This window comes from Dermacentor andersoni, chromosome 5, assembly GCF_023375885.2.
Source record: "Dermacentor andersoni chromosome 5, qqDerAnde1_hic_scaffold, whole genome shotgun sequence".
Taxonomy (NCBI): Eukaryota; Metazoa; Arthropoda; class Arachnida; order Ixodida; family Ixodidae; genus Dermacentor; species Dermacentor andersoni.
In genome coordinates, this window is record NC_092818.1 from 108,434,811 (window position 1) to 108,452,351 (window position 17,541).

The 17,541-nt window shown below is 46.8% G+C and overlaps 1 protein-coding gene across 3 annotated transcripts in view; it reads right to left on the bottom strand.

The window, feature by feature from the left end:
* Window positions 1–815: 815 nt before the first annotated feature.
* Window positions 816–17,541, bottom strand: part of LOC126531025 (uncharacterized) — a 79,889-nt gene continuing 63,163 nt past the window's right edge. For 2 of the 3 annotated variants that reach the window (XM_072288256.1, XM_072288254.1), the window contains 6 exons: window positions 5,723–6,073; window positions 3,854–4,168; window positions 3,279–3,530; window positions 2,291–2,448; window positions 1,274–1,396; window positions 816–1,062 (listed from right to left, as the gene is read on the bottom strand). In XM_072288256.1, coding sequence (XP_072144357.1) covers window positions 2,351–2,448; window positions 3,279–3,530; window positions 3,854–4,168; window positions 5,723–6,073 — 1,016 coding nt within the window. In that variant the 3' untranslated portion in view covers window positions 816–1,062; window positions 1,274–1,396; window positions 2,291–2,350. The remainder of the gene's footprint in view (window positions 1,063–1,273; window positions 1,397–2,290; window positions 2,449–3,278; window positions 3,531–3,853; window positions 4,169–5,722; window positions 6,074–17,541) is intronic. The other variant, XM_072288255.1, reaches the window with a different exon arrangement.

Sequence of the window (17,541 nt, forward strand, 5' to 3'; positions counted from 1 at the left end):
AGGTACTCCCTACCCCCATCTCGCTGCAGCAACCCGTGTATAACAGAACAGAAGAGAACGTGGCAGATCTGATGATCACCACACAATGCGGTTGTTTACAGTCACCACATGCATATGCACACCAATGGGACATTAGGCAATCCTCAGTCGCTTGCTTGAGAGCAATTTCCTAGCGCATGAAAGTTTCTTCGCATTTAATGGCCTATCCTATGTCTTGATATCATGTGCTTTAGATCGTAAAACACTATGTACACATGCTGCTGGTTTGCATGAATAAATTTCTGAAAGTGTCCATAGTGAGATTCTTAAATCATCAATGACAGTCGGGCGTATTGCAACTCTCACAGAAATCCATATTAGCGGTGAAGTACGCGGCAACATGATAGAATGGTGTTCAACGTATTCCAAGGCAGCTGGACGAGGTGACAAGAGACAAATCGAGGCATGTAGTTCGGCGTTTCCATGGTCGTGAAAATGTTGCAAGCCAGTGTTGTTTCAACATTCGCGCGGATTCACCGAACCACAACGTCCTCGTATCGGCAGAGGCCCCGCGTGCTGTGCACTATTCGTGCAGTTATCATTAGATATATGGGTGGTGGGGGGAAAGGATTTCGTTTCGTGCAGGCCATGTTTGAGGTGAACGTTTTGGGAGTAGTAGTAGAAGGTCAGCAGCCAGAAGGGACGGTGTCAGACTGTACCTTCCTTCCTGAATGTGTTCTGGAGAAGAATGACGTTGGGGCATTGTAGTTACACGCAACTCTTGCAAAAATGATAAGACGACATAAAAAAGAAAACACGGCAATGAAAAATGACGCTTTGTTGTATTGAAGGGATTGTTTTTATTCTCCGCACGTAGCGCAGGTGGCTGTGCATAATGCTTCAACTGCACGCTACAGCTTCGCGTAATGCCATGTAAGTTGTTGCCGTCGTATTTTTTGCATTCGTATCCATTATGCACACGAGGGCGCTCGCAGTCAGCGGAAATCGCCTTGCAGCCAAGGTCTACAATGTCATAAATTCCACAGATGTCTATATAAAGGTCCTTAACACTTGCACCACCATCTGAAAATGAAAGAAGAGAAGAGAGGTAAGATAACTTTCTCAATGGATGTCCTCAGCATATTGAAGTCATACCAACATTATAATCTCAGAACAGCCACGGATAGGTAATGTCACTGACAGCGGAGAGCAAAGAAGTCAACAGCACTGACAACTCGCACTGCGACGGGCACGTTTCATGAACGATCCGAGAAGGTAAGCTTAAATCACCCACCTTGCTGACAACAGCGTCGGAGGCCATAATAAAGATTTGCGGATGGGCCAGCATATACTCATGCGGGTCCCGGGGTGAACTGATGGCCAAACGTAAACTAAGGCACGAGCGGATACCAGGTGACTGAAAAAAAGAAGAACGGCGAAGCGGCTTGAACTTTTCTGAACATCGGCCATAAGCGGGCTCGACTTCGCAGGATACTATGATGGAAAAACACGTATTTAGAAACAAAGGCAGTATATGTGGCTGAGAACTCAATTACCTGCAGACAAATTTTTTTATCAAGTGTGGCAATTATTGCAGTAGTAATGATAAACGGGAGCGACATTTCTCTCTGGTTCTCGAAAATTATGAACAAACTGAAAGGTTTCATCAAACAAAAACAAAGCGCCGATTAATCTATTTTATTTATTCTATATGCTCTAAAAGAACCAAAAAGCATTTCATCGGGGTTAGATTACCAATTATTTTTCAATGGTTCGATACAGCATTATGCAATCGTATGAAGGAATGATAAATGGAATGTAGAAAAAGTAGGAGACAAATAAAAACATACATGTGCGCCCTTGGTCAGACTTCACCACTCATCATAAGGTAACTGGAGATTTCATTTATTTAATTGATTTATTTGTTTATTCATTTATTCATTTATTTACTTATTTGACTATATTGCCAGCCGCATCTTGTCAGCCGAAAGCAGGAATGTTACATGACATAACAAAAAGAAAGCGGAGAGCTTTCACAAAGCGAAATGTCGAAAGATGATTCAAACAAAGGAAAAAAGTAAGACAAACATACTTATTTTAAGCAATATGCATCCTCAACAGAGCAACAGCACCGAATACAAAGGACGGGAATTCAAATAAAAAAAAAAACACAATATGCTCGTAAGGAGCTAAGATCACTGATGTGGTGGTAATTGAAAAGATAGCACTTATTAGAATCGGTACAAAAGAAACTTCGCGCTTCACTCATAAGCGCCTTCGATTTGCAAGAAACCTAGGTTTGATGTCTCACCTGTTCTGTCTACCTCCATCCATCTTGTCCTGGGCAGGTTTGAAAGGAGTGACTCTATGCTTAAGACGGGATAAGGTGTAGAGACAGTAGCACGGGCAGTGTTGTCATCAAGGCAGTGAAAAAGCGGTTGAATGCAACGGTGGCTTGGCAGCTCATCTCTGTGGAAAAAAAACGAAAAGGAGGGATGGGAAATGAAATAAATATTTGTTTGTACACATTGAACATATGCAAGAAAACAAACCAACAAAAGATATGCTGTCTAGTAGGTTTGTTCTTTAGAAAGCTATTTTTATGAGCTCTTTGTACAGAGAGACGTTGGTAGATTGCTCATTTGCCAAATAGGAGCCAATTTGACCCGTCGAAATCACGTTCTCGAGGGCAGGGAATAAAGCAGCACTTAGGGATTGTGAGATATTGACAGCGTATTTATTGCTCGAGCTTGAGTGAGCAGGCGCTTATGGTCGCGTCTGCTACGGCCTGAGTACGTTTCACATAGCTTCACGAACTTAACTGGAATGCACAATGAGCTATATTATACAAGCCTCTTTTAAATTCACTAGGAATATCATTATTCTGAGGTGGATGGTGATTTTCGAAGAAGCACAATGCATGCAGCTGCAGCACGCGTGTGACCTCGGATGCATGTGCGTTTGGCCAATTTTCTCTCTGCATTGAGACCGGCCCTAAACATAATCCACGTTCGGCAGCGCTAAGCGATGCACACAACTTGATCTGTAATGGTTGATGTGTGGCGTAAAGCCTTGCCATATACGCAGTCCAAGATAAATTTAACACTGCAGGCAACCTCCTTTGTCTGTTGTCGACTGTCGTCCAGCCACGTCGATATTTATGTCGACCACATGACAGCACCTACCTTGTCTCTCGATCAACGTCAGACTGTAACACGCGTGGCCTGAACATATGTTACACGTTAATCTGAGCGCTACTGTATGCATTCGGGACGTTTCACTCTAGTGGAGGAGCCTACCGCAGATGATGCTCTTTAAGGGCCTTCCAGCTGCTGGAGTCTGCTGTCTCCTTGAATAGGTAAACATCGGCGCCGGAACCACCCAGGTGCCGTTGTGACAGACCAGCTCCCGTGGTCCCCGCAGTTCGAACCCTTCGAGGCAGTAGTAACGCGTCACCGATCCCTCGGCCGGCATGCGCCAGCAAGTATCCTCGCCGCTGACATTGTAGTAGCCATTCACGATCTCCGGAGGGTCAGGCGAGCACCCTGAATCTGCGTAGACGAGACAATTAACATCCTAGTGCGTTAGAGAGCACGTTCACGGTTCTATAGCGAACGCTACAAGGACGTTGTGGCCGCGAATGGGAACAAGAATAGAACACACATTACAATCCGCAGTGAATATGTAAAACTCTATCCAACCTGCTTCGCAAGTTGTCCTCTGTTTTCCAGTAAAGCCGAATCGCACATACGTAATGAATAATTACACGTTCAAAAGTAAACAAGAGAGCCAGAATACTCAGAAAATTTCTCCACCGAACCCTTTCCGTTGTAGTAAAAAATAAGCGATGCACCTCGAGGCAAGCGCAACTAACCTCCGAATAGTTTATGCGAGATTCCAGTTCGCCAGTCTGTCCCAAGCACAATGACGTGGCAACGGAAGGTCAGGTTACGGAAGGCGAGCCATTCTTGCACGTGGAACACGCGATGCAGCCGCACTTCGTACGTCGAGTTGGCCGCTGTCTTCAGGCGGTCGAACGGCATTGTGTTCAAGTACACTCCGGTCTGATCATTGTAGACACCGCACGCTGGGGAAGGCTTGGGGAACATGCCAGCGCAGTCCAGTTCCACAGTCTCGGTGCACGACACGCGGTCCGAGAACGTAGTCCAGCTGTCTTCCTTGCAGGAGTCTGCGGTATAAGCGAGGTGCGGACAACACCAGGAATAAAAATGTGCGCATGTGTGTATGTCCGTGCAAAAAATATGTATGTATATATAATCGCACAACATTTGGTTGTGCAAACATTTTTTGAAAGTCGACATAAGGATTTCTATGATGTACAAATAAAAATGTTGTCTCAGCACAGCAGAATAATTATCCGGGATCATGTTCATAATAGCACGCTTACGCTATTGAACAATACGCAAAAGCAAGTAAGTGTCTATTGTCATGTCTGATGGTATATTACTGAAGGTGTTAAATTACTGTAGGTGTTCCTGAAGGTCTTACTGAAGGTGTTACTGAAAGTGTTAAATATTAATCTGGACACTCCCACTACGGCGTGCCTCATACTCATATAATAGTTTTGGCACGTAAAACCATATAGCTTATTAAATGATCGGTAATGAAGTAAGGCTTAACGCACAGTAGGATAATATTCCAGGCGACTGACTCAAAAATTATGAAGATGTTTGTAAGGCCACTAGTTCTATGGACGCAGAATGTGTAATTACTTCAACGAAATACTCAGCCCTCTTGTATCCCATTGCTATGGATGAACAGAACAACTATGAGACACGACGTTGAAGTGCCACGCAGGAAGCAAAGAAAAAAAAACGCAGTTAAAGGAATAAACGAAAAGACTTCGAATATCTAGATGTAGGAACGACCTACCGACAATATAACACAAAAAGTGTTTCATAGATGTCATATTCATCGCTAAACCTGTGCTGTACTGCGTCGGCTGAATTACCACATATCATTTTAAAATGCTGTGCAAACATTGAATAACTCAAATATAATTTATTTATGCTAAAACCGGCGATAAATAGAAGATTTGAGTGCAGCAATGACTGACTTCGAAAGTGTAGGCTTATTTAGGCTACTGCTAGCGGTTTTGTTAACAGACACTTCCTTATTGGATATAGTGCGAAGAAGCCCCATTTGCCTGTACAAACCGGGCGGACACCTTCAGAGCCCTGACAGTAGACTTGGGCAAAACATTTAATAATAATTTCTCCAACACAGTTGCCTTTTTCGGCTTTCTAGGCCTAGTTAGTGAAAACTCAGGTGATTTGGCCCAGTTTGAAGACGTTTACTGCTTGGGAATAACAAATTGTGACTGAGTCACACTGGGTGGCTCAGTGCATTGCGTGATTTACATGTCTGTGCATGCGAAACTGATGCTCTGCGTGGCTATGTAGTGAAGTGGCAGGCTCTGTGACAGGGCTCACACATAATAGTGCCATCAGCACATAATAGCGTCATTTAAGACAGAAGCCAGCTACAGAATATTTATTTACGCGAGAGACCAAGGTATGAAAAAAAATGAGATTTCCTCTCCAGCACTTTAACACAAGCTAAATCTTACTTATGTCTTCAAGTGGCGCAATTAGGCGGTCCTCTGAGCAACGCCATTCATTAAAGTAGGAAATAAAAAGGCCAAATTTCACTACGGACTTGTTGAACATATTAAACTCGATAAATGAACGAAGTAGCTCGAAGCTTCCCACTGAGGGCTCACCTACGATAACTGTGAGGAAGAGGTCGTTCTGCGACACGCCCGCGTCCGTCTCCACCCTGCACGTGTAATTTCCCTGCATGGACATGTCCGCGTTGAGGATTGTGATGAAGGATGGGGACCGGTTGCTCAGGTCGACCCGCTTGTCGAACAGGTTGCGCGCCAGCGGACGGCGTCCCTTGCGCCACACGTAGACCTCGGCGCCGTCCTTGAACCAGAGGACGCGTCGCAGGTCCTCGCCTGGCGACAGCACGAAGAAGCAGAGCAGCGTGGCGCCCTCGCCCTGAAGCACGTACTGCGTCTTGTTGCTGTCCGACAGGAGCCGCAACTCGGTGACCACAACGCCCAGCACACCTGCGTCGAGCATGTCAGACACAATGGCTTTTATGTAGCACATTTACTTTGTATCATTAGTTCATCTCAACCACACTGTGCGCACTGTCAATTTCACTCAAAAGTCAGAAAGGGCACTCATAGACACGGCTGGCATTTGCAACTTCACTGACAAACGAATCGCCTTATGTGTGCACCGATATATACTGATGGAAGATAAATTGACTTTGGGGACGGAGTTGTAGGAATGAAGTTACATTGCCTGTAATTACGTTGCTTGATGTGCAACAAATTACATATCTCGCAGTGTTGTCATGGCAACTCAAGAAAGCTCTTCGCTCGTCGATACTTCCGACACTCAATTGGCAAAGGCGCCCTCGGTGCAACTCTGTGACAGAACGACACGTCGTCTTCGTGCATTCTCATGGCGCTGTCAGTAGGAGCACTGATTATGGGTTTAATACAGACCGTAAAGAGGGCCTCAACGCCAAGTTCGGCAATGCTTAAATGCAAATGGCGTTATGGATGACGTACGTATCAAGGGCGATCACCACAAAAAGTGTTGACAGCATGTGCGCACGTAGAAATTCACGCTGCTGAGACTAATGTAAGCGTACCTACGTCGTCCCCTCCCCCCCCCCCCCCCCCCCCCCCGAATAAAGGAAAGATGCAGGAAATTGTTCAGCATACAGGAATTTGTTAAACGTGAGGCCAGTTATTGTTGCAATGGAGAAGTTAAAAGTGAATAGAACACCTTTTCACTGCCGGGCGATGTCATACAGGGCGACATGCCGTTTCTTTGCAAAAATATGCAAGTTTACTTTGATTTAATGCACACATATATCGTAGGTTGTTGGTAGTACAGAGAAAAAAGTACGAGAGAATAAAGGTTATATATATCAATATTATAAACCAAGTATTCCTCATCAACTATAGACGAATTTCGTTCTTTTACTTCATGAAGAGTATGAAGTCAAGGCAATCTACAAGTGTCCCGACACAAAGCAAAAAGAAGAAAGATTATTACAAAAGCAAAAAACGGGCCACATATTAAGAAATCCAAAAACCGTGACGACTCGGAAGCGATGCAGATTCCCACTTTTAAAACGCATGCGCCATATTGAAGGTGGCCAGAAGAAGAAAAAAAAGGTGCCTCGCGGCTTTTCTTTAATTTCCTCAATACACTATATAAGGGCTAACAGAATGCAGAAGTTTCCAACATTCGTATCCTGTTTAGCTGCTAAGAAGGCCTGACACGTGTAGCTCTATATGTTAAGTGACAATTTCAGTGCCTATAATTTTTTTTTTATTGTTCTGCGTTTGGGAAGCTCGCGTAGCCATAAATAGTTTTCCTTTTGCTTAGGCGACGTAACAAAAACTGCCCATTTCTTCGCCTGACCTTGCACACGCATTTTCACTCGAGACTGAAAAGAGAAAAGGAAAACGACTCCAACCCACAAGAGGAGTGGAGAAAGCACTTAGCGTAAGTAACAGAGAAATAAAAAAAAAGTAAATGTGTCAGAGCGCCGTCGGCTGCCAGCCTTGCTCTTTCCGCTTTTTGTTCTTTCTTTCCCATTCTCTTTCATTCCTACATACTGCTATGGATATCTATCTACACACTTTTTCGACAAGGACCCGTGCTTCTGTGTGTAACACGTACTCTTTTTGTTTTTCTCTCAGCGCTTCAGATGCGCTTTCTCCGTGGAATTCGAGAATGTAAATGGGGAATTACGACAACAGCTCGGCGGAGCGTGAAATGCCCAAGTTTATTTCGCAAACAGCGGTAACATTATTTACGAACCAAAGGAGAATGGTTAGCTCCCGTTTTCTGTGTGTAGTTTCTGCATGGTCGGGGCGACGCGCTAAAGTTGCAGCAACGTGGCGAAGTAGATGTAATTAGGGAGTTACCCTTGGGACAATAATTGTAACGGAACGCTCCTGACGCAGTTGACTGCTGCGCATATTTCGTATTTTTCGCGTGTTTCCTTGTGCGTTTTCATTGTTTTGAAGTTCTTGGCGTCAATTGTGCTTTATATGCAGCCTCCCGGTGGCTCGAATGTTCTGAACGCGAGAGCCCTTCAGAATGAGTTTCCTGTGCGGTGCAGCACTTAGTATGACGAGAAGGCTGAAATAGAAAAGTGAAGTAAAGTGAGTAGAAAGAGTGCGTTTTTTCAGAGCGTGTCACTTTGAAAGAGAAAAAAACAACAACTGAAATATCAATTAATCTTACATGCTTATAGGAAGGTTACAAGCACTTCATTAAATCAAAGCTCCGAAGCCACTCGTTCGTACAAATTAGACTAGGAAATGTGCTGTTGTGTCAGTCGTAAACAGGCCTTAAGCAGTTACGGTTTATCTAATATAAGCGCTGTATCCCGCATAAAGATGTATGCACATACAAACGCAAGTAACGAAATGAGCAGAATAAACCTACATCCTCCAGTGCCCGCCACAATGATGTTAGCAAAGTAGAAATACGGTTATTTTAAGCTGCTTGTATTCTTGTCATGTGAACTTGAGACATTGCCTAGTCGCCCACGATAAAACCGTCAGATATTATTATTGCAATATTTTTCCCTAGCATTTCGCTTTCTAGGTAAATAAATTACGTTTTCTAAGAACACGAGCCTTCTTTACGTACTTCTGAGGACGTTTTTTCTCTGCAGAGTTTTCGCTGGTATCACTGAAACTGCTATTAGTCACTGCACCACATCTCAGTTGTTCCGTCACTTTGATAGCGGAGATGAATGAGTGTCTAACAATGCAGACAGCATAAGGCATCGCCTCTCCTCCCTGAGTAATATTTGTTGCTGGGCTAGTCTGTTCGTGCTGAATTACGAACCATAAGAACTGTAGTCCGTAACTAAGTCCCTTGCACCCCTTATATTTATGTCAATCTGCGCTAAGTGGCCTACTCCTCCCCGAGTATTTATTAAACTGAAAATTTTCGAGTTGATTACTCTGGTTTTAAACTGGTTTGAAGTTCTTTTCAGGATTTGTAATCTCTGAGCCATTGGAGCCTTACAAAACAGGCTACACGGTACATAATACGTTGCACTCAAATCTCTAGCGACTTCTAAACCTCAAACTCGCAGAAGGAACTAGTTCTGTTATCGCACCTGGATTACCCACGTATTTACAGGAAAGCATCGTTCGGAGCTAAGTGAAGAAATTTCTCTTCCTGCCCTGCGAACAATGCTAATGCTCTTTCTCTACTGCTTTACTAGAGTCGTACGTACTTGATATTCCCTATTTCGGTAACTAAACAGTTTTAATTTTGATCTAAAAACACTCTTGGAGAAGTGATGTCTATAGCAAAGGTCGTTCGCTGTTTCAGTGTAATCCCGGTGCTCACTTGTTTTCTGACATAATTAATTTGTCACCATATCATTTGAACGAGACCGAAACTCAAGCGCTACCGCTGTTTAATTCAAGCAATAAAGAATGGTCGTGTACCAACTGCGAACGGCGAATACACGCACTAGCATGCGAACGTATGCACTAGTTCGTACTCGGGAGCCATCAAAACAAGGTCGGTTGCTCTTTACAGAAGCTCGCCTCCGAAATCGGCTGGCATGTCCTCGCTGAAGTGCATACTGTGTGGTTCATGGCCCTCTAGAGCGCTATTGCTGCCCGCTCCGGTTAGGGTTACTCTATATGGCTCCTGTTAGAGTTACACCATATGGTTTCGGTTAGAGATACTCCACATGGCTCCGGTTAGAGTTACTCCATATGACTCCAGTTAAAGTGACTCCATATGGCTCCGATTGGAGTTACTCATTTTGGCTGCGGTTAGACTTACTTCGTATGTCTCCGGTTAGAGTCACTCTATATGGCTCCGGTTAGAACTACTCTATATGGCTCCCTTTAGGGAGTCAGAATTGCATTATTGTTTTCGGCGCGGCGCCCGCGCCGTCTCCAGTGATATATACTACCGCCGCTATTCATCGAGTTCCACCACGTTGTTCCACCACCGAGTTCCAACAGCCCCATGTTGTGGAGAAGCCAAGCCTTCGGAGGCGAAGGGTTGGCTTCTCCTGCTTGATTCCGCCGACCAAGAGCTATTGACATATCCACTGTTTTTATTCTTGTCGCTTCTTCCTCAACTCTGTGGGTCGAAATAAGTGTGTTCACAAGTGCTTTCTCGGTTAAAGCGCTAATTCAATTGTCATATTGCTACGCGAAGGACGAGTCAGTAAGACGAGCAACTATTTACAGATATATTTACTACAGCTGTTGCAGCACTGACCGGTTAGATTCAGAGCGCGAGCCCAGTTCGTTCTTCCTTCTCTTTTCTCGAGTGATGGCGCCCACGCGCCTCGTTCAAACAATCAAATGTCACACGCGTGTAGCATAATCCCCCGGTGGCAGAAGAGACGTTCCGGAGCGTCTATATGTCATCACTGGGAGCGGGATACTGCTTCAGTCGTACAACGTGCACAATATCACTGGACTGGGAAGCAGGTCATCAGGGGCGATCTAGCAGGTGACGGGGGTCACTGCACGAAGCACTCGGCATGGGCCTGTGTAAAGAGACCGCCGTTTTTCTGAAAGCCCGACCTGACGCGACGGAGACCATAGAAGCACCAAAAAACCAGGCGGTAAGTGCACGTCTCAGTGTCGCCGGTCGTACAAACGGCTTTGACTCTCTTGGTATTTCAGAAGGCGGTCACTGGCAATTTTTCTTGCGTGGTCACAACGGGCGATGGTGTCAAGTGCATATTCACTGGTCGGTGCCGCGTGAACAGAGAGGGTTGTGTCGAGGGGCAGTGCTGGTTCTCGGCTGAACAGAAGGAAAAACGGGGAATAACCGGCTCTATTGTGGCGCGAGGAATTATAAGCGAATGTGAAAAACGGTAGAGCGAGGTCCCAGTCAGTGTGGTCTGAAGAGACATATTTCACGAGCATGTCTGTGATAGTGCGATTGAAACGCTCCGCGAGGCCATTTGTTTGCGGATGGTATCACGTGGATAGCTTGTGCCTCGTGGACCATGACAGCGGGATGTCAGCGATAACTTTGATAGGAATATCCAGCCACGGTCTGTGGGAAGCTGTAGCGGAGCTCCATGGAATAAAATCACGTCGCGTAGAAGAAAATCGGCGACATCTGTGGCGCAGCTTGTAGGAAGCGCTCGGGTGATGGCATAGCGCGTAGCGTAATCCATGTCCACAACGATCCACCTGTTCCCAGAGGTAGAAAGATGAAAAGGGCCAACTAAGTCCAAACCAACCCCAAAGAATGGTTCTGCGGGAATGTCGAGTGGTTGAAGGTAGCCAGCAGGGGGCTCGATGGCGTATTGCGTCGCTGGCATTTCTAACACGCAGCTACGTATCATTGAACGGAGCGACCAAGCCCTGGCCAAAAGAAGCGTCGGCGGATACGGTCGTAGGTAAGTGACACACCCAGGTTATCGGCAGTGGGGAGGTCGTGAGGTTCGTGGAGAACAGTCGAACTAAGGTGTTTAGGGATCACAAGGAGCAATGCCGGGCCGCCGGATGAACGTTGTGGCGGTAGAGTACGCCATATTCAAGTGTGAATAAGCGAAGGGAATTGTCGGGAAGTGAAGATTCCAGGCGGTCAGTGATTATACGCAAGGACGGGTTACGGCGCTGCTCGTCGGCGGCATGCAGCAGTGGAAAAACAGAGAGAACACAGGCGTCGTGGTCAATATCAGACATAGAGGTCGCGTCTTCGAATGGGTAGCGAGAGATGCAATCTACGTCCTGGTGTTGGCGTCCCAACATGTAAGTCACTGTGTAGGGAAATTCTTGTATTCGGAGGGCCCAACGACAGAACCGGTCAGTAGGATCCTTGAGCGACGAAAGCCAACAGAGCGCAGGATCGTCTGTGAGTATTGAGAAAGGCTTGCCATATAAGTATGGGCGGAACTTTGGAACAGCCCAGACGAGAGCAACACATTCGTGCTCGGTAATCGAATAGTTGCGCTCTGCAGGTGTCAGGAGCCGGCGAACGTAGGCTATAACGCGGTCGTGTCCGTGTTCGTGTTGCAATACGACGGCGCCGATCCCATAACCACTGGCATCGGTTCGGACTTCTGTAGGTGCGGACGGGTCAAAGTGGGCCAAGACTGGTGGATTGGTGAGAACGACGACGAAGTTACTGTGCTCGGTTGCTGGTTTTCTCCTGGTGCTGCAGTTTTTCTCTGTTTACATTATTTTCGTGCATCAGTAACAGGCTACGACGTTTGTGCTGAACCCTGAAGTCTTCTACTCTGCTGGGAGATCTTCCCCGCGGAGCTTGCCATGGAAGATATGGTCTTGGACGTGTCTGGCGGTCAGCATAGACCTCCCGCGGCTCGGAAGCGGCTCAGTTCGGCAGTAGGATCCGACGCTACTGATTCCGAGCATTCTGACTCAATATCGGAAGATTCGGATGCTTTCATACCTGTCAAGCACCGCCGCCCACGACGGACGTCTCCGGCGTCGTCTTCAAGTGAAGGGACTATCATATACAGCACCATCAAGACTACGACAGTAGCTTTCATTCCCATCGACGTGATGGTAAGCCTGAATGCTATCTCTCGACAGAAACTTAATGATTTCTTCTTCAAACTTGCCCCTGGACTAATCCAAGAGGTTCGCGTGAACCCCTGGAAAAATGTCATTGCCGTTGACACGACTGATGATAAGATGGTGCAAACTCTACTTGGTTTGTCTGAAATCTGTGGGGTTCGCACACGTCCCTACATACCACAGGGTACAAATATAGTGGATGGTGTCGTATCTGATGTGGACTTGGATCTCAAAGACGACGTTTTTAAGAACATGATCGTTTGCACGCCACCATGCAAAATAATTAGCGTTCGAAGGCTGGGCACGTCAAAGTGCATGAAGATACTTTTCGCCTCTGGAAAGCTGCCTAGTCATATAAAGGCTGGACTTGTGCGCTATCCTGTTCGACCTTTCGTACCACGGCCTTTGCAATGCCATAAATGTTTCAAGATTGGTCATGTTCAGGGCTTTTGCACCAGAGATCTGGTCTGTGCCAAATGCGGTGGGAATCACCATGTAGATTCCTGTGAAAGTCAGGCATATCGGTGCTCTAACTGGAATGGTGAACATTTGGCAACGGATAAAGGATGTCCCTCATTGAAGAATGAACTGAAGGCACTAAAAGAAAAAGCCATAAAGAAGGCAGCAGGAGATGAGAGCTCCCGTCGCCGTAGTGCTGCCCCAGCGACTGGAAAAGTAGCGCGTTCAAAAAGTGACAAAGAAACAACACATCAGAAAGTAGGGGGGCGGACCTTCTGCCTCTCAGACACATCGTGGCCAGCGCTTCCATCGAAACCGCCGGAACAAGTGTCTACAAAGACTTCGACCACAGTGGAAAGCACTGCAAACACAGTACCTAAACCGGTATCAGCCAACGACGATGTGCAACTTGTCAATCTTCTAAAGATGCTTGTCAACGTCATCAGATCTCTAATCGCCGGTCGCCAGACACCAGCAGCGTCAGCAGCAGAGCAACTTTTGGAGGCACTCGTTCCTGTCCTCGACGGCCTTCGCTACACGTTTTACCGGAAACAATTCTAACAGTTGTCAGCAGCCTCGCCTCTTTGTGCTACAATAGAATGTCAGGTCGATGCGACCGCGGCACGCTGATTTAGCCCTTCGACTAGTCGCTATGAAGACTCCACCAGACGTTATAGCGCTTCAGGAAACTAACGTAAGGAAAGACGAATATCGATTGCCAGGCTTCGTGGGTGTCCACAGTAACACTCGATGCGCGGAACCAGCTTGTGGCTCTTTCCAGTGTGTGGAGGCGGCGCATACGCGCAATGCTTCAAAAGCATCAGTGTACGTTCGTGCCGGCTTGGACTTCGCGGTTATTGACACAGACGGCATCTGTGACGATGAGTTTGAGTGTGTAGCTGTTACTGTAAGCCTCAGAGGTGTGTATACGACGGTGGCAAGCATATACAACAGGCCTACGCGTTCTTCCGATACCTCGCTACTTGAGTGCCTAGTGTCTCGGTGTGGTGCATCGTTTGTGTTATGCGGATACTTTAATGCCCACCATCCACGATGGTGCAGCCGTCCCCAAGACAATCGTGGGGCAGAGATTAACGAGTTTATTATCAAGAACGATCTCCCAATACTGAATGACGGTTCACCTACATTTATTGGCCGAGCAAAGGAGCATTCCACTATAGACCTTGCGATAACAACGAGAGATGTGTGCTTAGCCTGGTCATGTGAACCCGACCCGTGGGGCTCAGATCACCTACCCATTTGGTTAACACCAACACATACTGCGGGTCGCCAGAATGTCGTTTATACAGTTACTAACTATGACAAGTTCCGACAGCTGATCTCAGAGGCACCATCTCAAGACAGCCTATTTAAGCTTATGAGTGAGTGCTTACCAAAAGCTACAGTACAACGAAGAGGGAATATCGGCAAACTAAATCCCAATCTAAAGCTTTTGCGGCTCCGCGCATGTCGACGGCGCGCTTATAGACGGGCACAGCGCTCTAAACGACGCACCGACTGGACTATATACAATCGCCTTGATGCAGCCATACGGCGGCATACAAAACAGCTTCGTCGCAAGAGCTGGGAAGATTTGTGTAGTTCGTTGCATACTGGAAGTGGTTTTGGAAATGTATGGCGCATACTGAAGGCTCTCTGCACTCCTGAAATCTGCAAGAATCCTACGGCTACATTGAGCATAGCGACTGGCCAGTCACCAAAAGTAATAGCAGAGGCATTTGCAGACATTTTCGTCTCTTCTGCATCCAGTGACACCACAATTAGCGACCTTCCTTCTTTGACAAGTCACAGCATTGTAACCGCTTCCTATGGTCCAGCTTGCCAGATGGACGAGGCAGATTTCACTCTTGAGGAGCTGCGACACGCGCTGAGCCTCTCCAAACGCCGCACTGCTCCAGGCACAGATGGTGCGACGTACCAAGCATTGCGAAACGTTGATAAGAGTTTCCATGACCATATATTGGACGAGTATGATGAAGTATGGAGAACCGGTGTAATCCCTGCTGAGTGGAAATCGTCCGTGGTAATACCAATTTTAAAGCCCGGGCGTCCGGCAAGGCACCTCAAGTCCTACCGACCAATATCCCTAACTTCAAACATCATCAAGTTATTGGAGCGAATGGTCTTGTTTCGCTTATATGTCAGGCTAGAGGAGCTGAATTTTTTCCCTGATGTCATGAGTGGCTTTCGTCGCCGCCGTTCGGCTCTAGACAGCATATCAGACCTTGTCTCAGCACTCGAATTTGCTAAAGAAAACAAGCATTCCGCCTACATGCTCTTCCTAGACATACAGCAAGCTTTCGATTCAGTTCCGCATAAGGCGATTATTTTCGCTCTTGCAACCGCGGGAATTTCGCGTCGTCTGCTCCAGTTTGTGCATAATTTTCTATCGGAGCGCCGGATGAAAGTGCGTGTCGGAGTAACTAGTGAATACCGAAATGTGAAGTGCGGTGTTCCACAGGGCAGCGTATTATCGCCGCTTTTGTTTAACGCGGTACTCGCCGCGCTTCCAAGTCGTTTGCCTCGAGACACTGACTTCCCTGTGAGCATAGCTGTCTACGCAGATGACATTGCTCTGTGGATAAGCGGCCCTTCGCACCTTGGTCCGCGGCTTCGTGCAAGCTTGCAAAGAGCTCTCAACGCTACTTCGGAGTACTTGGGTGAAGTTGGCATGCTCATATCACCTGCTAAGTCGGCTGCAATAGCATATCACCCTAAACAACCCGCTCGTCGAACAATGAGCCGACTGTATCTTGACGAAACGCCTATAAACTGGGTGCCTCAACACCGTTATTTGGGGTTAATTGTGGATGATCGCATCTCTTGGCGTCCTGCCGTTAAATCTGTACGACGCAAATCACACTCCCTTCTTAAGTATGTGGCCGCCTTGACTGCTCGAGGTGCTGGCTGCGACCAAACAACGGCTCTTCAGGAGTACCAGTCATCTGTACTCTCAGGCATGCTGTACGCATTACCAATTTTGAACATACCACCTAGTTTGATGGCCCAACTGGAGCGAGATCATCGCATTGCCCTTCGACTAATGCTTGGATTACCTCGTGAGGCGCAATCTATTGCATTACTTACTGAAGCGCATCAGTTACCCCTGAGGCTGCAAGCAGATCAGAGAGCTCTATATCATATTGAGCGTCTGCACCGCACATCGAATGGTCAATCGCTCCTTGATCGTCTGATTCACCGCCCATTATCTCGCATGGGAAAAATGGCGGCATTGTTTATGGATATCACTACCATTTCTGAACATGCTGCTTCAGATACGTCTCCGCCTCCAAAAGGTATCACGAAACACGTATTCCCCATTTTCCTCACAATCCCTGACATGCACAAAAAGTCTGATATGGCTGTTTCGGCAATATTTCAATTGGCTCAGTCTCACTTGTTCGAAAAGTTTCCAGATTATCTTCAAGTTTTCACAGATGCATCTGTACACAACGACGGTCAAGGCGCCTCTGCAGCTTTTTACTGCCCTTCAACTCAACTACGACGTATCTTTCAAATACCTCATCCAACTTCGTCAACAACTGCGGAACTAGCATCGATTAATGTTGCACTGAAATACGTGCAAGAGGAGTTAATTACATCGAACGTTGTCATCTTTACGGACTCCCGTGCTGCCCTTAGCAGGTTACAACGCAGTGAGCTTGATTGTCCACTTGTGCGCAGCATTAATGACTCTGCGAGCAAAATTACATCACGTGGGGTATCTCTTGTTGCTCAATGGATACCTTCACACGTAGGAATCGCCGGAAATGAAGAGGCTGATCGGCTCGCTTCAAGTTGCGGTCATAACAACTGTGACTGCCCAGAAATTTTGTGCAAGCTTGATGACGCTCGTCTGCTGATTCGTCACCACCTACTCCAGCAGCATCCAGATCAGCGCGTCGCAAATGGAACGTTCCCGCCCCGTGTTCGTGGTCGAGGCTTGCCTCGTCGCGCTAGAGCACAACTGCTCAAGCTGAGGGTTGGTTGCGTGAACGTGCACGAACGTTTATACAGACAAGGGCGTGCGGAAAGTCCATTGTGTACGTCTTGTGGCTGCTACGAGACACTTGAGCACCTTATATTTGAATGTCCCGCTTTCAGTGCGCAGCGCATGTCGCTAGTGAGAAACTATCATCTCCTTGGCCTGCGGTGTGCGACACTCGAGGAATGTTTGTACCCCAGTGGTTGTGCATCTAAACGTGATCAGGCCCATCGCGCCTTACTAACCTTTATAGAACTAACTAACTTTAGTTCACGTTTGTAGCATGAACATTCAACATTCTGTAGTAGCGTGACCTTCAGTGACCGGCTCTACTGTGTGTGATCAGTACTGTACCCTAGCGCTTCTTCCTTCGAAGATGGGAGGTGGTGGGTTCAAACACCTTATAGTGTACATTGTGAACCAACTACCGGTGAAACGGTGATTACGTGCAGCTTTACTTGGCATCTCATCATGGAGAACACAATTAGCC